The sequence below is a fragment of the Mus pahari genome, chromosome 11, assembly GCF_900095145.1.
Source record: "Mus pahari chromosome 11, PAHARI_EIJ_v1.1, whole genome shotgun sequence".
NCBI lineage: Eukaryota > Metazoa > Chordata > Mammalia > Rodentia > Muridae > Mus > Mus pahari.
In genome coordinates, this window is record NC_034600.1 from 5,393,588 (window position 1) to 5,416,808 (window position 23,221).

At 47.5% G+C, this 23,221-nt stretch overlaps 1 protein-coding gene across 1 annotated transcript in view; it reads left to right on the forward strand.

The window, feature by feature from the left end:
- Positions 1-7,391: 7,391 nt before the first annotated feature.
- Lpcat1 (lysophosphatidylcholine acyltransferase 1) overlaps positions 7,392-23,221 on the forward strand; it is a 48,863-nt gene continuing 33,033 nt past the window's right edge. The window contains exon 1 of the mRNA XM_021208255.1: positions 7,392-7,682. Coding sequence (XP_021063914.1) covers positions 7,548-7,682 — 135 coding nt within the window. The 5' untranslated portion in view covers positions 7,392-7,547. The remainder of the gene's footprint in view (positions 7,683-23,221) is intronic.

Genomic DNA, 23,221 nt, shown 5'->3' on the forward strand with positions numbered 1-23,221 from the left:
GACTACAATGGAATTAAATTATCAGTCAGTAACTGAGCTGGACTATTTCCATATAATAAGAAACCAAAACTCACTCTTTTTTTTTTTTTTTTTTTGGTTATTTTGTTTCTTTATATAGTCCTGGCCGTCCTGGAACTCACTTTGTAGACCAGGCTGGCCTCACCTGCCTCTGCTTCCTGAGTGCTGAGATTAAAGGCATGTGCCACCATGCTCGGCCAAAACTCACTCTTATTTTGTCTGTCTGGGAAGTTTTATAAGAGCATGTGTGCACGTGTCAATGTAGGTACACTTCCCATGCATGCAGAGATGAGTGTTAAGAGTCTTCCTTAATCACTCTCCACTTTATCTTTGAGATGGGGTCTCTCAGTGATCTGATTCTTCCCTTTAGGCCAATGGTCCTCATCCTGTGGGTTATGATCCCTTTGGGGGTTGAATGACCCTTTCACAGGGGTCCACATCAGACATTTACATTATGATTGATAACACTAGTAAAATTATGAAGTAGCAATGAAATAATCTTATGGTTGGAGTCACCATAATATGAGGAACCGAATTAAAGGGTCACAGCATTAGGAAGGTTGTGAACCACTGCTTTAGGCTACACTGACTGGCCAATGAGTTCTTTCCACCTCTCCAGCAATAGGGTTCCAGATGTATGATACCATGAACAGCTTTTACGTTAGTACTTGAGATGTGAACTCAAATCCTTCTGATTACAAGGCAAGCATTTAATCCACCAAACCATCTCCCCAGATCCCTAAAATCCAGTCTTCTAATTAATATTTGGACAAAAGAACATGTCTAAACAGAATCTAGAAAGTATATTAAACTAAATAAAACAATGATAACACATAAAGTTTCTCTGCTTGAGCTTCAGCCAAGTCAGTTCCCAGGAGAATGCTACATTGTTGCACATCTGTATCACAAAATGAAGGAGAATGTCAAAAAGACACCTTGGAGTTCACTTTAAGCAAGTAGAGGAGGAAGAAAAACAGATTAAAGATAGAGAAAGGGCTGGTGAAAAATATGCCAAAGGAAGATGGCTCAGTTGATAAAGAACCTGAATTAGAGTCCCAGCACCCATGTGACCCAGTCACCCTTTTGAGCATAGTGATGTGCTTTTATAATCCCCACTCTGGGAAAACAGAGACAGGCAGAATCCTGGAAATTGCTGACCAGCCCCCATCCTAGTTGGTAAGCTTCAGGTCTGACCCTCCTGCTTAGGTAAAGTGCTTGCTATGTAAGTGTCAAGACTGGAGTCTGTATTCCCAACACCCAGGAAAATGGCAGGTGAGTGTAGAGGCCTGTTTGTATGTAGCCCCAACACTTGGGAGGCAGAGAAAGGGAGACCAGGAACATGATGGCTAGCTAGACTCTTGGTTCAAGTGGGACCTTGCTTCAATAGTTAAACTAGAGAGCAAGTAATGAAGACATCTTGATCAACCTCTTGCTTCCATGTGCACCTTCATACACACACCCCAAATCAAAAAACAAGGTTGGCAGCTCCTGAACACTGATATCCCAAGTTGACCACATGCATGTATACATATACACAGGCACTCCCACACATATGTTCCCATACAAACATACATGCACACATAAAAGGAAATAATGCAAGACCTCAGAGAAACTAGAGACTTTGCAAAAATCAACAAAGTGGGGGAATTCTTGCCTGACGGGAACCAAAGAAAACAGGAACTATCAAGAGTAACTAACCAGCCGCGTGTGGTGGCTCACGCCTTTAATCCCAGCACTTTGGGAGGCAGAGGTAGGCAGATTTCTGAGTTTGAGGCCAGCCTGGTCTACAGAGTGAGTTCCAGGACAGCCAGGACTACACAGAGAAACCCTATCTCGAAAAAACAAAAAACCCCTTCATTATAAAAAAAAAAAAAAAAAAAAAAAAAAAAAAAGTAACTAATCACATGGGAACTAAGCACCTTAAGAACACAGGAGGGACCACTAAGGGTGAACATGGGGAGAGACTATAGAAACGACAGGTAGGGATGAGCACAGTAGCATCCATAAGGTTGTACAATTTTCTTTAACAATGAACAGTATAAGAGTGTGTCAATATGAGACTGCATCTCTCAACTTAGATGAGATGGACAGATTCCTAAAAAGATATACACATCAACAACCCTATGTCTATGGGAGTTATTTGAATCTTAGGTCAAAGATATCCTCACTGGGAATTTCTACCAACATTTTTAGAAGAAACAAAGCTCTTCAAGAAATCCAGAGGGGATGGAACAGGTATAAACTTGTCCATGAGGCTGACATTGTTCAAATAACAAAACAAGGCATAGGAAAAAACAAAAGCCACCACTGGGAAGAGTCTTCATGGACAGGGATGCAAATATCCTTGAGATTGTTTGCAACCCACATTGAAGGGAAAGGCAAGAATGATCACTTCTCTCATGCCCATCAAGAGGACCAGGGACTCTAACCAGTAAATCCCAACAACAAGAAGAAAGCAAGGTGAGAAAAGAATGGGCAAGATTGTCTTTATTAGTAGATATGATTCTGTGTCTAGGAAATCCAGACCCAATGAAAAAGCTACCAGGACTCATAAGAAACTCTGATAAAACTCAAATACATGGAGTCAAGATGTCAATCAAATGTATTTTTGTATGCTAACAACAAACAGTCAAAAAATAAAAGGATCATTTATATTAGTCCAAAACTATTGTATATGGCAGAGGTCAACCATTTTATCCATGGCAAACCACAAATCATTGTTGTTGGGTGAAATGATCCAAACTAAACAAATGGTGTTTTGAACACTGGGTAAATGGTTCTAAGGTCCAGCACTGTAGAGAGCCTACTTCTTTCAAGATACTCATATGAGAGCTTGATGTAGTGGCTCAGGCCCATAGTGCCACTTACTCTGAAGGCTGAGGCTGAAGAACCATGTGATCCTGTGAGCTGGGGCCAGCATGAGCAACAAAGTAATATTCTGTTGCTTAAAAAAGTCAGCATTGAGCCAGGCCTGTTGGCGCAGGCCTTTAATCCCAGCACTGGGGAGGCAGAGGCAGGCGGATTTCTGGGTTCGAGGCCAGCCTGGTCTACCAAGTGAGTTCCAGGACAGCCAGGGCTATACAGAGAAACCCTGTCTCGAAAAACAAAACAAAAAAAAGTCAGCATTGGCAACATAGTAATATTCTGATGTCAAAAAAAAAAAAAAAAAGTCCTGTTCATAGAATGAAAAGACAACTAGAGGATGTTAGAATGCATTTTCAAGTCATGGACCCTATAATGCAATGAAATCAGAATGCATAAAACCTCACAGGCTACCTGCCTGTAGCCCTAGCACATAATAAGCTACAGTAGATGAATGATTGGGTTCAGGCCACTCTGAGTTATGCAACCAGTTTCTGTCTTGGAAACAAACAATTTCAACAGACTCACTACAAAATTGTAATGAGGAAGATCTCTGGACAGAGAGCTCACTAGGTGAGTTACAGATGGCAAATGAGCACATGTAAAGATGCTCTCCCTCGGCAAATCCTATTAGTCAGGGACCACAACTTGGATGCCAGTCCAGGTACTAAGTGTTGGTAAGGATGTGGAAGTAAACAGAGGTATAAAACAAAGCCTAAGCCAGGTGTGGTGGCACACACCTTTAATCCCAGCACTCGGGAAGCAGAGGCAGGTGGATTTCTGAGTTCGAGGCCAGCCTGGTCTACCAAGTGAGTTCCAGGACAGCCAGGGCTATACAGAGAAACCCTGTCTCGAGAAACCAAAAACAAACAAACAAACAAAAAAACAAAACAAACAAAAAAACAAAACCAAAAACCCCCAAAAAACAAAAAAACAAAAAACAAACAAACAAACAAACAAACCAAAACAAAGCCTAGCTGCAGCAGAATTCTACAGTCACCAGAGAAAAACCCATAGAAACAAAGGCAAAGTAAACATATCCCAGATAACCATAATGTAGAAAAGTATAAACAAACAGCTCTACAATTCAGAATGTTTAGTAGAATTTGCTCAGGACAAAAGGAACGCAACACAAGAAGACGATTCAGATATGCACAGGGCAATGAATGAGTTTAAAAGGCAACCACTGGCACAAGTACAAAAGTCTCTTTATTATCTTGAAAAGATAATTGACTGTTAAAAGCAAAAATAATAATAGTGTGTGGTGGAGGTTTAGCATATATAAAGTTAAAATACACAAGAGCAGTGGTGGGAAGGGCAGGAAAGAAACGGAAGTGGATGCTGGGGAGTCTCACATGTAAAGTGACATCATACTGTTCGAAATGCCATCAGAGAACGCATATTAAGCCCTAAAACAGATACTAAAATGTTAATGAAGAGGTAAAGCTGAAGAGCCAATGGTAAAAGATAAGGGGAAAACCTGCTGAATTGGTCCAGAAGAGACAAAGCATGAAACATGGCCAGAGAAGCTAATCAGAAAGCAAATAACAGGACTGAAGATCTAACCCTAAGTCTGCTGGCGCCTTGGATGCAGAGGATATAAATGCTGCTGGTTTGGGTTGGTTTGATATGGTTTGGTGTGGTATGGAGTGGTTTGGTTTGGATGGGGGGTATTTTTTTTTTAAACAAGAATCTTGCTATGTACATTAGACTGTCTTTGAAAATCACAGAGCTCCTCCTGCCTCAGCTTCTTGAGTGCCAGAATTTTTGGTTGAACCACCAATCCCATTTATCTAAATACTGCTGCCAAAGGGACTGGATTTTGAGGTTGGTTAAAAAGAAAAGTATGTTAACAAGATGGGGAAGCATGACCATAAGCTGTGGATGATCATAAGACTCCATCATGATAAAGAGGTCGATTAGTGGAGAAACAATCCCTCTGAATATGTATGCACCTAATGACAATGCTGCAAAATGCAGAAGACAAGAGCTAAAAGTATCCAGAAGTAAAATAGAAAAGTGCTCAAATAAGCTTTGCCCCCATAATTAACAGAACAAGTAATACCAGTGTAGGAAGATGTAGAGCCTGCACAAGACCATGCACGATGTAACCCACCAGCATTCACAGAACACTCCACCCCCAATGCATAATTACAGGCCACAAATCTAATGTGCTCACAGAGCCTATGTGTTGTGACCACAAAGGAGTTATTAAAATTAACGACAGGAATGTGCCTGGCACCTTTCCAAATATTTGGACATTAATACGCAGCTAACAAAACAACATGGGTCAAAGAGACCACCAGGGGAAATAGAAAGTAAATTAAAAACTGAAGGAAAGTGGAAAACCAGCGGGCCAGCATTTGTGGGATGCAGACAAAGCCATGCTTATAAGAAAATGGACAGTATTAATAAGAAAGGTCTGAACCAGCAATCTGCACTCCCACCTCACAAAAGCAGTGAAAGACTATCACATTAAATGTGAAGGAGAGGGAAGGAAATAATTTCTGCCACTACAGCTATAAAAGGGTTTGCAGTTTCCACTCTGCCACTCTCCTGCCACGTGAGGGCTTGGAGTCCCTCTCAGTGATACCATGCTCAAGTAGTATCTTGGAAGCAGAGATTGGTTCCATCAGACTTCGAGCCTACTGGGCTCCTATTTCAGACTTGGGAGTGTGAGAGAATAATTTTCTGTGCCTTAGAAAACATCCACTCCTGGGTGTTTTGTTACAGCAGTACAAAAAGCCTAAGACAGAAGACTTCCCACTTGGCCCTCTGATATTTGTTGATCTGTGAGCAGGAATAACTTCCTTTTGACAGTTACTTTCTGGCCTCTGTTTCTCACCCAAACCTGCTCTAAACAAATCATTTCCTTCCTCCATACATGCCTCATTGGCCCAAGGATACACTTTGGGTTTCCACCAGGTCACATTTCCGGTGGGGCTTCCTCAAAGGCAGAACAGGGCAGGTAGTGCAGACAAGTCCTCTCCTGGGAGGTGGGACACTGACCCTGCCTAGCTTATTCATTTTGCTTAGATTGCAGGGCTGGGACAAGGTATTGATCAAGGTAGAGGCAGCTCTTCCTGATGTCTCTAAGGAAGGGTCCTCCCAGCTCTTTCTCCAGCTTCAGGTGGCTGAACATCCTCAATCAGGAAAACTTGGTCTTACATGGCACCCCCTCCCCATTCTGCCTTGTCTCCTCATTCAAATCTCCCATTCATAAAGACATCACTAATACTGGATGGGTCCTGACAAATCTATTAGAGTCACCATTATCATCTGCAAAAGATTTTCTTTCCACAAAATATGTGGACCTGTGTCAACACAGCTACACAAGATGTTCACAACTTTCTAAGACCCAGCTTTGAGGCTACAGAAATCCTGGCCCAGGATACCCTCAGGCTTCCTTGCTTGTAGATTCCTGGCCCACCTGTCTTCCTTCTGCTAAAGGTCTGTTTGTAAGCCTGATAGGCCTTTGTGCCCTGGGGTTTTCTTGACAGGGAGCTGAAGATCCTTGGATGCTACACTCTTGTGTCTGAGACTTGAACAAATGGGGATTAAAATCTAGGATCAGTGGAATCTAGGCCACAGGACAACATATCAGAACATTAAGGTTGCTCACAGTCCTTAAGGATCTCCACAGCCTTCTTAGCCCAGAGGAAAGGCTATGTGTACTGTTGCTGCTTCATGGCTCATTTTACAGAGGGGACAAGGGAGTCTCAAGATAACGTCAGGTGTCCAATACAAGATGAAGCTTTGAAGTGACAAGATCTGTGCGAGCATTTTCCTTCTTCTCTAAACAAAGCATGGTCACATTTCTGTCAGGAGTTATCAGAGGCTCGGGTCACTCTATGAACAGGCTTCTGTGAGAGGATGTGGTGGAGACTCTGAGAGCTCTGGTGTCCACAGGAAGTTTGGACTTTGGGGAGGTTAGACAGGAAGTCAAGGGTATCTGGAATTAGGCAGAACTTTGCTCCTTTCTCCTGTCCTGTGACTGAGGCTAGACCCTCTGTCTCCCAGTACCTACTTGTTGAGGGTTCTATGAGCTATAAAAATAAATGCACCTGGTATTGCTACAAAAGGCAATTCTTTAGTTTTTCAAATGTATACATTTTGATCAGAAAGCTACTTTGTATCCTATTTTAAAACAGGATACAAAGTACAAAAGGCATTCAGTGAGTCAAATGTATACATTTTAGCAGAAAGGCTATTTGAGTCCTAGTTAATGGTGTGAATGGTAGATTAGGGTCCCCTAACCTACCTTCTCCCACGATGATGAATGATGGATTACAATGGTTAAGGGAAGGAAGCTGCCTGTGAGGATAGCGTTGGCTGAGAAGTGGGCCTACACAGTCCAGGGTCCTGAGACCTAAATTTTAAGGTCTCCCTTCACATGCAAATTCGCAGGATTCCCCGAAGTCCAGGAGCCTTAAGACGCGCAGGCGCATTCACAGCCCAGAGCGGTCTGGGAGGGGCATCCCGTTGGCCCCACCCACGTCACGCCGCCCCTCCCGCGCCTGCGCCTCCAGGCGGCCGCGCATCCTAGGCCCTCTCCAGTGCGCTCTGCTAGCTCTGCAGCTCTCGGCTCCTCTGTGCTTGGCTCCCCTCCGCTGAGCTCGGCCGGCTGTGCTCCATCTGCTCTACTCCTTGCTCAGGCGCGGGCCGCCATGAGGCTGCGGGGCCGCGGGCCGCGGGCCGCCCCCTCCTCCAGCTCAGGGGCAGGCGACGCGCGGCGGCTAGCCCCCCCGGGGCGGAACCCCTTCGTGCACGAGCTGCGACTGAGCGCCCTGCAGAAGGCCCAGGTGGGTTCTCCGCAGCGCTGCTGTACTCTATCCAGGATGCGCCCGGGATGCGGTGAGGAGAGGCTGGGCGCCGCCCGGTCCTCCTTGAGCCGCACCCCTCCCCTGCGGCACTCTTACAACCCGCGCCAGGGTCCGGCTTCCCGCCGCCTGCGTGCACGCCGACTTACACCCTCTTTGGTTTCGGTACTGGATCCTGCACTCCATCCCTTGGGCCCTGCACCCTCATCCCAGGCCTGGCGCGGGTTCCCGCCAGTAGGAGGCCTGGAGGTGGGCGGGGGTGGGGGGGTCTTCGCCTCAGGCAGCCCCTTTCCAGAGTCTCCGCACAGCTAGGAGGCCTACTGTGTGTCTCCGTGGCCTAGTGTCGGAACCCGAATTGTCATCTGGAGCACCGGACGCGCGGGGCCCCTGGCATAACTCAGAAGGATGATTTCCACATCCATGTTTGCAGATTGTTTCCTGTGTCTAGTACACTGTGTCGTTGTTAGCGATGCTCCCTTGGGCTGGCTATGCCCGGAATCAACTTTATACAACGTAGTTCCCACGTGAGAGGGAACCTGTATGCCGCGGTTGGCCAGTAGTGAGCAGGGACCTGGATCTAGGCACAGTTGCCATCTGTTCTTGTGGCTCTCACCTTGAGACCTGGCACGTGGGACCTTTCCTACTCTGGGACCAGGTCTGTGGTGCTGTGGTCAGTTCTGGGACCCTTTGAGTAATGAGCAGAGTTGTGGTTTACGGGCAGAGTAGTGTTTCCAACCATAAGGGACCAGCTCTGGGAGGAGATGGTGTTTTTAAACGTGTAACCTATCAGACATAATATTAAGGTAAAGTTTGTGAAGTCTGTTGAAGTTATTACTTTCCCAAGCACGGGTTCCTTCTCAAAGCATCTAATGGGGTTAGTTATCACCCGTAGGAACGGGATGGTCAGCAGAATTGAACACGGAGAGTGTAAAGTCAAGGTTGCCTCATATTGGCCCCCAGGTCTTGTCCTCTTTCCTGCTTGTGTCTGGAGCCTGTGGGGCTTTTCCTGAAGCATCTGCTCTGTCAGGTTGGTCCTCACTGCCTGGGGCTGTTTCCAGCAGGAGGGCTTAGGGTGTAGCATATTTGAACTTTATTACTCTCAGTTTCAGTCCACAACCTCCTACCGTACAACTCCATCCCTGGTCACTTGTGGGTCTTCCTTCCTCCTCCTGGATCTGCTGCCTGTGTGGACTTGGGACCCCTCCCAAGCCAAGTCCCTCCTGATTCATCCTTCCCCATCCCACCCAAATCACCATAAACAACCCATTCCTAGTTATTCTTTCCAGTCCTGACCTTGTTAGTCTGCCTCTACCCCATCTTGGTAGGTTCCTACCCCCCATCTTAATCTCCTGGTTTACCTCACACTGTTTTCACCCCCTACTTTATGTTCCTGTCCCTCCCTGCTCTGTATGCACTGCCACAACTTAGTCTGGATGAAGCATCTTTTTCCCAGAAACCTAGCTCCACATTCCTTATGCATCCATGATTGTCACAATCTTAACACTTAGTCTGATTCTAGGGCTGGGTATTTGTTGCTCAAAAGCATGTACCCATAAGGCCGTGCCCAGAACATTAGTGTGTGTAACTGCTTGGGTGTCTACAGCCTGTGGCTAAAGAACATATTTATAAATGCCCTCAGAATTCTCTGTTGTACATTCCCCAAGCCATGCTTTGCAGAGCCTTTGGCTTTATGGAAGGCTCTGTTGAAAAGTTTCTAGAGGATGGGTAGATGACCTGTCCTTAAAGCAAATAAATAAATAAATAAATAAATAAATAAATAAATAAAAATAAAAAAAAAAATCTAGCTTCCTCTTAAGGCTGAAGCACAGAAACTTCCAACTCCAAGTGGCTCTAAACTGCCCTGGGAGGAGTTACTGGATAGCTTTGGATTAAGGACACACAGGCCACCTCAGCCTCTAGCAGCCCATCTGTCACTTAACTACAGATTTAGCAAGCAGCTTAAGCATTTAGTGGACAGAAAATAACAGACTAAGGTCTGTACACTGGGGTTGAAGTGCTCGCTGCTTCCTGTTACAGCAAGGAGACAGATGAAGGAAAAGCCTCAGAAGGCCTTGGACTGTCAGCTAAAGTTCCTTACCGTTTGTTATGTTTGAAGTCATAAAGTGCTTTTCTGTCACAGGGCTTTTGGGGTACTTCCCATGGGCTCTGTGGTACAAGCATTTCCCATCCCAGCTCTGACGGGTTTCCCCAGTTTTAAAATTTACCTAGATCTGAGTTTACTTCCTGGACAGCAGAGCCACCTTCTGCTGGAGCACAGTTCTAGGTCAGTGGCATGTTCAGAGGAGGTTGTGGACCCCCAGCACCCAGGCTCATCCCAGGTGATGGTGAGGTCAGGTGACCTCAACTAACTTCAGAGCCCTGAGTGGAATTTGCATAAATACTGGGAGTCTCATATGGCCCGCCTTTCTTCTAGTGTCAGAAGACAATGCACGGCATAGTGTGCTACAGCTATGCACAGCGGGGCTGTGCCTGTGGCCCCACTCCAGGAGGTATGGTGATGCCATCCTGACAGCACACATCCTGCCACTCCTATAGACGGCTGGTATTTTATGTTTAGTCTCCAGGCATATGGGCACAAGCATGGCCATATCTTGTTGACTCCTCCTGCCTTCTGGGTACCTGGACACTGCAGGAGACTTTAGAGAGGGGTGGTCTGTATTTAAAAGATCTGTTGCACCTCAGCATACTGCGTGGAGGTACAGGTGTTCTACAGCCTTGTGGACAACAGACACACTGGGGAAACACTGGACAGGGAGGATTTGTAGGAGGGAGAGGAGAGACACTGACTGGAGTAACTGGCTTGGGTTGCACAGTACCTAGCCCTCCTGAGTCTCAGATGAGGGTATGCAGGACTAGGTTCTGAACTGTCTCTTTCTCACAGGGGTGTGGTGTACCTTAGTGTGGATGTCTGCCTGCCTTTACAGGGAATCCTTATCTGTAGCGAGCCTGTAGTGGTTCCTCTGTGGGCTTCCCTTTCATGTTCCTTAGTGTCAGCAGTAACAGCTGACTTTTGTCCTGTTGTTGACTGTGCTCTTTACATTTTCTGCACTGGGCTCCACACAGGGCCTAGGTAGAGTAACACTTTTCACAGCACAGATGGGAGATGACTCTGGAGAGCCTCCCCTCATAGCCCTGGTCACAGCTCCCAGAGTCCAGCAGAGCACACATCTTGGCCTCCAGATTACTTTGATGTCAAGACCTTCCCCTTTCTGTGGTTCTCTCTGGATGCAGCTGGTGTCATGGGGGATAGTGTACCAGAGGGAACCACTGGCTAGTGTCTTACATTGTATTCTTTTTCAGCTGTAATTCCAGCCTTTTGGTTTAAACTGAATGTCACCCTTTCCATCTACAAGTGGGCAGTGAGTTACCATTCATACAAGTAGCAGAGACCTGTACCTAACTTGTGAAATGGACTTAGAGGTATACAGCTCAAGGAAACCCCAGGTCAGCCAGCAACCCTCTAGGTCTATGCCCATTTCATGCAAGCAGGTAGTGTTAATAACTTCTATATGCTAGTGCACATGGCAGCCTGAAACTCAAAGGACAGACCTGGAGCCTGAGGCTGTTTGCAGGTTGCTCCTGGATGTGGGTCTGCTCTTCCATACGTTATCTCCCTGTGGCAACCTTAGTCTGTTGCCAACCCTAATGCAACTATATCTTTGTGCAACTGAATTATGTTTCTCTCTTTTTTTCTCTTTTTTCTTTTCATGTGTATATACATGTTTCCCCCCCACCCTCACTTCTGTCAGGGTGTGAGCATGTTGGTGCACTTGCATGTGGAGGCCCAAGGTTGATGTCTGGAATCATTTTCAGTAGCCTCATTCAATGAGGCATGGTCTCTTCATCACACCCAGAACTCAGCAATATGGTCATTCTGCTAGTCAGCTTGCTCTGGGGATCCCATCTCTGGCTTATAGGGCTAGAGTTAAGGGTGAGCTGCTATACTTGCTAGGGATTTTCTTGGTGTGCTGGCTGGTTTTGTGTGTCAGCTTGACACAAGTTAGAGTCATCAGAGAGAAAGGAGCCTCAGTTGAGAAGATGCCTCCATGAGATCCAGCTGTAAGGCATTTTCTCAATTACTGATCAGTGGGAGAGGGCCCAACCCATGGTGGGTGGTGCCATCCCTGGGCTGGGCTGGTGGTCTTGGGTTCTATAAGAAAACAGACTAAACAGCCGGGCGTGGTGGCACACACCTTTAATCCCAGCACTCAGGAGGCAGAGGCAGGCAGATTTCTGAGTTCGAGGCCAGCCTGGTCTACAGAGTGAGTTCCAGGACAGCCAGGGCTATACAGAGAAACCCTGTTTTGAAAAACCAAAAAAAAAAAAAAAAGAAAAAAGAAAAAAGAAAAAAAGGAAACAGACTGAACAAGCCATGTGAAGGAAGCCAGTAAGCAGCACCCCTCCATGACCTCTGCATCAGTTCCTGCCTCCAGTTCCAGCCCAGCTTGAGTTCCTGTCCTGACTTCCCCTTATGATGGACTATGATCAGAAAGTGAAAAAAAAAAAAAAGAAAGAAAGTGTAAGCCATAGAATGAACCCTTTCCTCCCCAACTTGCTTTTTGGTACTGGTGTTTCATCGCAGCAATAGAAACCCTAACTAAGACACTTGGATTCGGGAGACCCCAGACTCTGTTTCTCACACTTGAGTGGCAAGCACTTAATCAGTGAGCCATCTCTCTAGCCTGTGTTTAGTGTTTTTAAAGATCGGGAATTCTGTACCTTAAATGGTAGCCATCTAGACCCAGCTGCAGACCCTAGGCTGGGGACCCACCTGTTGCCCTTGTCAGGCACTTATGTCCTGTGCCACCGCCCCCCTCTACCCCTAGCAGAATGCCCACAAGTTCAATTATCTACTCCCATAGTGTCTGAGAAGGCTCCCCAGACTTCCTTTCCCAGACCCGTGAGGCTTGAGTGTCCAAACAAATGTTTCATCAAATCTTGTCTTTCAGAGCTGCATTCCAGCATGCCAGACCCAGGGAGCCTTCCTCTTACCTGAGCATGGGGCTCCTCCATATCTAGTTTCATTGGACATAACCTAGGAAAAAGTGTAACCAACCCATATGACCAGGATCGAAGTTGCTGCTCCGCACTCAATCCTTGTCAGTCTGCTGCAGTATGGTAGAGTACCCTTACCACTCCTGAGTTGGGGTTCCTGAAGTCTCTAACCTGTAGCCTAGATGTAAATTATTGTGGAAATGAGCCCTGAGCCTGGAGGGAAGTGCCCAGTTTTGGGGGTGGGGCGTTTGTGATGTTTTGCTGTGATGGCAGCCTATGATAATTTGTATCACCGTGGCAGTTTTTTTTTTTTTTTTTTAAATGTGTTAAAACTAACCAATGTGCTTCTGGGCTGTTTTCTATGTGGTGGCCCTTCAGCATGCTACCAATGTCATGGGTGGCACTATTAGCTGTGACTTAACCCGGGAAATGCCACTGGAGCAGACCATTGATGTTGTGGGCAGCTCTTTTCCTGAGTCAGCATGTTACTGTTCAGTCGAGTCTGCTTTAGAGTCAGAAAAGTGACTTAATTTTTCCTAAGAACTTATTTGCCATCTACAGGCATTTTTAAAACATAATTTTAACTGTGTAAGTAGACCTAAACTGTACTGACCTAAAGTCTGGGAAGGCAAGGACTGGCTCTTGTCTGTGTAGTGGAGAGGAGAGCTTGTGCAGAGATGCCTATGGGCTAGGCTCTAGCTGGATCAGGCAGCAAGTGCTATACTTTAGGAGTCTCTTACAGTATTTTTGTGTACTGGCTGGTTTTGTGTGTCAACTTGACACAGGCTAGTTATCACAGAGAAAGGAGCTTCAGTTGGGGGAAGTGCCTCNANGAGATCCAGCTGTGAGGCATTTTCTCAAATAGTGAGCAAGAGGGAAAGGCACCTTGTGGGTGGAACCATCTCTGGGCTGGTAGTCTTGAGTTCTATAAGAGAGCAAGTTGAGTAAGCCAGGGGAGGCAAGCCAGTAAGTAACGTCCCTCCATGGCCTCTGCATCAGCTCCTGCTTCCTGACCTGCTTGAGTTCCAGTCCTGCATCCTTTGGTGATTAACAGCAATGTGGAAAGTGTAAGCTGAATAAACCCTTTCCTTCCCAACTGCTTCTTGGTCATGATGTTTGTGCAGGATTAGAAACCCTGACTAAGACATTTTGCTTGCCAAATTATCCTGTAAGGGGGACAACTCCCATGCCAGGAAGTCTCTCACCTATAGGAAGGAGTCCTTGGTTATTTTGTAATGTGTCCTGCCGATTTTTCTTTCGACTTTAACATAAAGTTCCCAAAAGCTAAGCCCCCTCCCAAACAGGCTTCATCCTCCCCTATGCCTCCCAGGCCTCTTTATTCTGGCCAGCCCCCTAAGACTATGTAGCTCCTATGGTCAGTGAGGTGGGAACCTTTTCTCCAGAGCTATAGGATCAAGTCGACTCTGTCCTTCAGCAGAATAACCAGTCTCTGGGACACAGTCCCCATAAACCTCCCCTGCCAGCTAAAACAGATGAGATGTACTAGGGGAACCCTCTGCGTCTGCAGGTGGTATGGGGAGGGGAGTGCCTGGGGCAGGGGCTCCCACCCACACAGGTTGTTTAGGTGGCCCTCCTACCAACAGTAGAGCATGTGAGCCTCCCTCTTTCTGAATAGCCTGCCCGCCAGTGAGAGAATGCTCAGGAGCGTGAAGCTTGTGATTCCCTTACTCGGTGGGTCTTGGGACAGTCACAGATTAGGGTGGATCTGTCTGCTGGCTCCAGCTGAGTCCTGTCTCGCCCACTGCATGGTAGATCGCTACTGTTGAAAGCTTTCCCAGGGTCCCCTCCCCTGTTGTCTGATATTCATTCGTTCCAACCCCCATGACCACTAACTAGCCTGGAGGACACGATGCTGCTGAGTCTCCCTACATCGCAATAGTAGGGTTAGGATGTGAAAATGGTGCTTGGGTTGGGAAGAGCATGGGTCATCATGAACCCTATCTGGATGGTATCCCTAGACAGGGTCTCCATGTCCTCCATGCAGAGTAACCCGAGGAAGGAATAGTGTGTTAAGAAGCAGGCACTTCTCTGGCAGCTAATAATTGAAGTACCTCTTCTAGGAGCCACCATCCTCATCGAGCAGGGACAGGGTTAGGGTTAGGATCTCTGGGAGCCAGCAGAAAGCAAGCCCTTTAATTCCAGTTCTCTCTCTAGTCTCCGGAGACTGGACTGTTCACCCATAGGAAGCCCGGGACTCCTGCAGGCACGCAGGCCACGGGAAGCTGTTGGCAGGACTCCTGTCTCAGCACCACCTGTTCCTGGTAGCTTGAGCTGTTTCTACACGTGGTATTGAGCCGAGTGCCTGGAAAGCTCCCTTTTGGAGGACTGTAATTATGGGGAGTCCTTCCTCTAGTGCTCCCTAAAGTAGGTCAACTGCCACTGAGTCCCTGCTGCTCTGGAGAGGGATTTAGGACCAGCTTCTGTTTTTGTGTCTCATTCTTGGAAGGCAGTGCATAGCCCCCAGATGAATGTCTTCAGAACTTTCTGCTTGGGCAGAGACCTTGGGTGGCAGGCCTCCCTGGCAGGACCCTAGCTACAGTTTATTTTGTTGCAGTATTTCACCTCTTAGGCTACAAGACAGTCAGAGCAGAACTGTGGAGACCAGAGGGACAGAGTCACCACCCATCTACCTCCATACATACACGTGCACAGTCACACACTGAGACACAAGGAGAGGATTTGTATTGACAATTGCACGTGTGGGAAGAAGAGAGGAAAGCCCAGAGAGACTCCTGATGCCAGACCAAGGCCAGATGCCTGCCAGGATGGTCCTGAGTCAGAGAATAAGCATTGTCCTGAGTAGCCATGTATGCTGCCCATCCTGGGCCCTTGCACCTAAGAACTTCACCCTTACTGCACCTTTGTGTGGGTGGTGTGCTTCACCTTTATGTGGGATTCTGCCTTCTGCCCATTTTCTGGAATCCACCAGTCACTGCAGAGGCCTTTCAGAGTCACATCACCCATGTATTAATTAGTACAGGGGTCTGCCAGCAATGGGATTCTGCGCTGCTGTTTTAGGAAGCCTGCTGTCCAGACAGCATGTGGGTAAAAGGCTGGTTAAGTAAATGTTCAGTCTACAGGCCCCCAGCTGAGAGAAGACCGTCCAGTCTGGCGGGAGGGAGGGGTGCCTAGGAGTCTGTATCTACGAGCCACAGCGCTGATGGAAGCTCTCTCTTGCCTTTCTAGGGGCTGGGCAAGTTCTTGACCTTGAGCACACAGATCTACAGGGCTCTCAAAGCCCAGAGGCCTCCATAATGAGGCTAAAGAGTTAGAAAGGTCCTGTCTGGCTGAGGCAGGCCCAGAGCAGTCTCTTGACACCTAGCCTGTTTTACTCATCTGGCCTGGGGATGCTCCCTCTTCCACCCCCACCCTCACACTAAGGTAGGATGACTGCTTCCAGTATGTTAATTTCTTTATCTTCCAGTGAGAAGGCCACACCTGGGTGTGCTTAGGGTGTTTCTTCTGAGCTTATCTAGAACTCAGGTCTGTTCTTGGGAGTTTCCAGTCCTCCCTTTGTGTGTCTGTCTGGTGCCTTGCTTCTTTCCCGCCAAAGGCTGCACTGTGTGATTATGTAGTGTTTCCTCTGACTGCACAGGCCTGGACCCTCCCTGCTGGGGATGGGTTGTGCTGAGATAGACAGCTACGTAGCATACCCTGCTGTATGGGGCTTGCTTGCATAGGGTGAAGGTTACCCAACACCCCACCTAGCACATGAGGAGACAGCCACATGGTGTCAGTACTGAACTAGATGCCTGCTGAACTAGATGGATGAACAGCTGCTCAGCGGGCACCAAGTCCCAGCACCTGCCCATAGGAGCACAGCTGTGCTCAGGGTAGGAAGAGCCAGGTGGTAGTGCTGCATACAAAATGCCATGAGGAGACCTGAGCCTGTAGTGAAGGTGACTTCCCAGGTCCTTGTTTGTTAAATTATGGGCTACTAGAGCCATCTCTCGGGCCTGACTCAACCCTTGACATGGTCATAGTGTATCTCCAAGAAGAGGTGTGTTCCCAACCTGTGTCGTAGTTTGCAAAGAGGTCAACCATGTGTGGTTAGCCACAGGGAAACAGGATTGTACTTCAAACAATCTTACAACCACAGGTGCGGCCTGCCCTTCCTTAACTTGCAGCCTTCCATGATCACACACCGGTGTCCCCAGAATCTGAGGCAAATGCCAGGGTGTTCTGGCACCAGCCCAAAGATGTTTCCCCCAACAGTGCCATCTGTGTCCCAGTAGTGAGGCACTATACACAGGACCAAACAGGGAGGATCCAGCTGACTAAAACAAGTTTCTAGGATCTTCCCACCAGACCCACAGAGGTTGGTGAAAGCGAGTTCCACACTTGTGTACTGAATCTAGTGGTTCTGTAAGACCAAAGCGACTGTGAGGACAGGACGGCAAAGGCGTGTAGCAGGGCCAGCCCTCTAGGAAATCGCTCTTGTAATTGCACGTGTGGTTCCTAAGGTGATTTGTATTTTTGAGTGTTTCCCTAAAGACAGGCTCATCAGTCTTCATCAAAGATGCTCTGGATTGGGTGATAGGCTGAGGCTTCATTGGATAGCCCTTGGGTGGACCCAGTATAGACCTGGAGAGTTGGGACCGAGGGCTTAGAAGAAAAAATAGCTCCATCTTAGAAAAGCTATATTTAATTTTAGATTTGAGTGGGAGAACTAAGAAGTATTTATAAATAGCCACAGGCACAGCCTCTGTGGAAAGTTCTGGTGGAGACGTGGACGCTTCTAGCTGTGCCTGAGCATCAGAAAACTTCAACCCACTACGCAGTCGGGGTCTAAGGCCATCAAGACAGGAGCATGCCAGTGAGAAATGGACAAATGAACTCACTGTAAATAACCGCTGAAGTGTCCTTTGGATGTCCCCTGTCCCCTGTGTCCAGCCTCATCTTGGGCTCTGGGGGATATAGGATACTTGAGCAGCAGGCAGGTACTATGGGATTGTTCTCGTAAAGAGGGTAGGGTCAGGGGAGCTTGCTTGATAGGGCTGTTTTTTTATAAAGACGAGAAACTGCCTGCAGCAGCTGAAGATGAGTCTGCTTCCTGAGGTTTGGTTCGCGGCTATTGAAAGTTCCCTGCCTCAGAGCCATTGTTCAGCAGGAACAGAGTCACTCTGGACCAAATTAAAGCACTGGGACTGCCTAGGGCAGGGGTCACCTGTTGGCTAGTCTGCTTATTTGGTTCTGTATGGCGTGGATCTAGTTGAAGTCACCTGGGGCTCTGGGTGACTGTGGGCTGTAGGCTTCAGCAGTGGGCCTTGGGGCTCCAGCTGAGAAATGTGTGCGTGGTTTATAGTGTTTGTTGTTGTTGTTGTTGTTTGTTTTAAAGCTTACGTGTGTGTACCCTCACAGTAAAGGATAAAATAAACCGAGTGTGTCTTTCCTCTCTGGTTTGGGCAGTAGCTCTTATAGGTAGGTTTTACTTTTATGCTGCTCCAGACATTAGTCATTAGTTACCAGTTTGGGGTGTTGGCCCACAATTGACCCCAGGGCTGATTTCCCCAGATGTCTCAGCACCCTGGAGACATCCCTGGAGTTTTTACCTCTCTTCTGTAACCCATTTGGGAAGCCCATTGCTATATCCTCAGAGCTTCGAGATGTGCAGGTTGCCCACCAGCCCACCAGGATAGTTTTTTGGGATACACAGGAAGCACATCTATCTTCCCTTCTGGACTCAGTAATTTCAGTGTCAGCCTTGCTCCCAACAGGACTCTGGCCCAGACTCCCACTTCTGGCTGCTGTCACTTGGCACTGAATGTCTCACCCATTACTTCTTGTGCTGGGGTCATATAGACCAGGAACACATGATGGTTTGCAGACATCTTTCCACCCCTCTTTGGCCACTGTAGTAGTCCCAAACCCAAGAGCCAGAGGCCCGTCTTGGGCTGCATTCTGAATTTGTTTTGTAGGAGCAATCAAAATGAGCTGCTAAGAGAGAGACAACTTTGACTGTCTGTCCCCCAGGATAGGACCTGTGGGGCAGGACACCTGTGCCCTGGAGAGGGAGGTGACCCTAGGAGGAGTACAGACTCAGCCACCATGCTGGTGGCTTAGTTACCCTGCTGACCACTGGTACAGGAAGTCCAGGGTGATGTCACTGTAGTAGTACTGCCCTTGTGTTATGAGCTAGCATGTCAGAGATGTGTGTGTCCTGAGAAGAGTAGTGGTTCCAGGCTCTGGTGCCTGCTATGTCCCCAAGTGGTTTTCCCTGTGGCTCCTTGAACCCCAGCCTTGGGCTCTGACCAACTGCTGCCGTGTTCCACTCTCAGGCCACCTGTGTTTCTCATTCCCTCTAGGATAGATGAGGATTTAGGGCAGTCCTTTGTGTGTTTCCCTCTAGGGTGGGTGAGGGTTTGTGTGTTGTGTCCCAGCAGCCCTTCATTCTGTATACCATCTTGCCAATCCCTGAGCAAGTCTAGCTCCTACCCTGAATTTCTGGATGAGGAAGTACCATGTGGACCTTCTGGTCCAACCCCTCAGGGGCTGGTAGCAGGTCTCTGTTACCTGTAGGTTACGGCGATTGCTCGAGTGAGATGGTTAGATCTCTGCTGGCTTATCTTACAGTTCAGCATGCCCCGGCTTGGGCTGGGTGTACCTGGATGTTGCTCATTGCCGTGGTCCCAGCTAAGTTGCTGGTATGTTGTTAACACCCTGCCCAGTCTCTGTGTCCACCAGACTGTTGCACCTGTCTGGGACTCCTCCATTTGGACATCTCTGTGACCCTTGAGCTGTGTTTGCCCCAAATGCTGAAGTCATCCAGGCAGCTGGGGAGCCATCCCTGTTTGTTTCTATGTCCCTACGCTTGTTGCCTCCGCTCTTCCCTTGGTGCCTTGTGTAACCTGAAGCTCCACCCTCAGCTGTCCCACAGAGAACCTAGACTCACCTGTCCCCCAGTGGTGCCCCTAGGGTGGCATCCAGCTCTGCTGCTACCAGCAACATTAAAGTTGGCAGCCACAGACTGTCTCCCTGATCGATGGAGGAGCACAGCTCCCCAGAGTACAGAACTTACCCACATTCCCACTGAGTATACAAGACCTGCATCACCTTCTGCGTGGAACCACGTAGCAGAAAGCACTTGTCCTGGAACCTTCCAGGTTCTTCTTCAGGGATACCAGAAAGTAGCCCTGTCAGGGAGGTGGAGTGGTAGTCCCTTAGTAGACCTGGCATATCCTTAGTAGGCAGAGAGAGAGAGACCCTCAAGTCTGTGTGAGTGGGGGTGGCCAAGGCTGTGGAACTACTGAGAGTGAATATGTGGGATGGGGCCTTGCCCAAAGACTAGACAGCAGGGCAGAGAGAATGATCACCTCCAGAGTGCAGGGACACCCTCTGCCAGTGGCTCTGGGTCACTGTGGTGCCAGTCTAGGGCAGGGATAGAATGGGACCTTGGCTATCAACCTGAAATGGCCTACATTTGATCCCCTAGACAAAAATGGGAGTCCTTTAGCAGCCTCCCAGAAAGGTCTGCTCATGAGAATGTTTGACTGTGACCCCTGGTTGATTTTTTTTCTGAGGAGCCAGAATGAGGGCCAGACTTTTTAATATTTGTGTGTGTGTGTGTATGTGTGTGTGTGTGTGTGTGTGTGTGTGTGTGTGTGTGTGTGTGTTTGAAACGTGTCGTTTGGAGGTCAGAAGACAAGTTGAAGGAGTAAGTTCTCTCATTTCACAATGTAAACCCTAGGGATCAAACTCAGATTGTTAAGCTTGGCCATCTTTACCCACTGAGCCATCCTGTTGGCTCAGGGCCATGCTATTAAAAGTTATCTGACTACTGCTGGTCTTTGTCCTGCTGGCCTTCAGGAACTGATCCTCCTGGCCTCCTTTTGCTACCCATCACTCTCTTGTCTGAGCCTTTCTAACTGCCCCCCAATACCACTCCAGTGCCCTATTGCCTGTTGCTTGTCTTTTCTTGATCCTGCCCTGTATCTATAGGAGACTGCCTGACAAACAGTCTTCATAGGAGGGGTGTTGTAGATCTCAGTGTTCAGCAGTGACCAGCTTCATGTATAAGAGCTGGTCTGGAGGTATTTACCAGGGACAGTGGAGAGGGTCAAGTGTATTTATGGATCTGTGGTAGTTTGTAAAGGAATGGCCCCCGTTGACTCACATGTATGACTGTGTGACCCATAGGGAGTGGCACTATGAGGAGATGTGGCCTATTGGAGTAGGTGTGGCCTCATTGGAGGAGCATGTCACTGTTAAGGCAGGCTTTGAGGTCTTATATATGCTTCTGTTAGGCCTAGTATAGCAATCTCCTTCTGCCTGTGGATCAAGATGTAGAACTCTTAGCTCCTTCCCCAGCACTATGTATGCTTGCATGCTACCATGCTTCTTGCTATGACAATAATGAACTAAACCTCTCAAACTGTAAGCCAGCTCCCATTTAATGTTTTCCTTTATAAGAGTTGCCATGGTCATGGTATATCTTCACAGCAATAAAACCTTATCTAAGATAGTATTCACATATTCAGTGTGTGTGAGAATACATATCCATGATGTGTATTAGTATATGTGTGTACATGAGTAACTGTGTGTGTTCAGTGTGCCCATATTATACATACTGACTTAGATGTATACCAGTGTATACATGTTTAACTATGCAGTGTGGCCATTGTATGTATGTTCATATGTCACCATATGTGTTCAGTATGTGTATGAGTTGTGTATATTGGTGTGTGTCTGTGTTCATGAATATTGTATATATGTGTTCAGTGTTTGAATGTTTGTCCATATTCTATGTGCTGTTTTCTGTCTATAATTATGTAGATGTATATCTGTGTATATGCGAATGTGTTCACATTATGTGTATTGGTATATGTGTATGCATGTATATGTATATATATACATTTGTGTTTAGTGTGTATAAATATGAATGTGTCCATATTTATTGTCCATATCGTATTAATTGGAATGTTTGTACATGTGTCTATATGTACATGTTTAGTGCATATATGAATGTGTCCGTGTATATACTGGTGTGTATGAGCATGTGTATTTGTATCACTCTTTACCGATGGGTGTGTGAATGTGTTTCTGCCTGTAAGTGTCACTGTGAACGTTGTGTGTGTGTACTTGTGAGCAGATGTCCTTGAGTATATCATGCCCCAGCCCTGTGTCTGTTATCTTCATTGATGCTTTGAAACTCTGTCCTGTCCTGTGGCCTCCTGCTTTTGCTACTTTTTATTGTGTCCATGTTTGCCATACTGGGTACTGCATATCTCCTGTCCTTGACCTAGGCCCAGCCACACAGGGAGCCTAGGATTCATGGGATTGATGTGAAGTAGATGCTGATGGACAGAATCCTCTTCTTGGGGACAGGTCATAGCTTCCCTCCCAAGAGGGCTCTCAAAATCTAATTCAGACTGTCTCCTCTGCTGTGATGGACTGTGTGTGTATACCAGTGCCTGTTCATCTGGACTGTATCTCTCTTAATGGGTTGGTTGGTTATAATCAACCTTCAGAGGGCAGTTTAAATTAACACAGCCTCGGGCCAGTGTGATTCTTTACTGAATTGTGGTTTAGTTACTCACTTCCAGCTCATAGGGGAGAGGACCAGTTCCAGTGTAGGGTAGCCAGTCTGTACATGCGACCTAACCTCCTCTGATGGGCAGCCATACTGTGTGTGTTTTTGGTAAAGTGGGTCCTGGAGACCTTCTCATACACATGCCACAAATTGGCATCCAACATGGATCTGGGCTTCCTGGGTGTGGAAAGTAGACTCCCGTCTTCTTCCCATCTTCCCTCTGGCATCATATGATCTTGATGTGAACAGTTCTCGATCCCATAAGCTACAGCAAGAAAAGGTGCCTTGCAGGCTTTGATAGAGGAAGACCCTGCCCTGGTGGTGAACTCACACACCTGGAAGGCAGGACATCTGGAGAGTTGTCCGGCATCTTCCTGCTCTTTGGTCTAGCCTCGCTTTCTAAGAATGACTTTTGTGGCTGCCTACAGCTTTGCTTCTTCTCCCCATACCGCACACAGTCACTAACAAAATCAGATACTCTGAATATTGTCTTAGTCTTCAGGCTAGCCGTTTCCCTTTGAAGTGCCTCAGAAACATCAGCCTCTCCGATGGCCTGTGGTCCCCTAGTCTGTCCAGACTCGTTTGCACCAGGGTGGGCATTGATGATGTAGAGACCAGTGGCTATGCAGAGTCCTCCTGAAGATGGAAGCTTAAGGAGATGTGGGCAGAAGGTACCGTAGTAGGTTCTAGAAGGACTGTGGCAGACCCTTTCAGTCCTGCCTTAGTTACCTGGAGGAAGATTCACTGCTCCCTGTGGTACAGACAAAAGCTAGAGGGCCAGCACTGAGTAAAGGTGGAGACAGAATGCAGAGGAAACACCTATAGGTGGTCCTGACGCCTGAGGCCTCTTGACCCTCCCCAGCATGCTGTACTCTGACTCCATGAAGCCACCCACACACTGCAGAGCTGCTGAGGTCTGTCTGCTCCCTTCCCTCATGCAACACACGGATGCAAA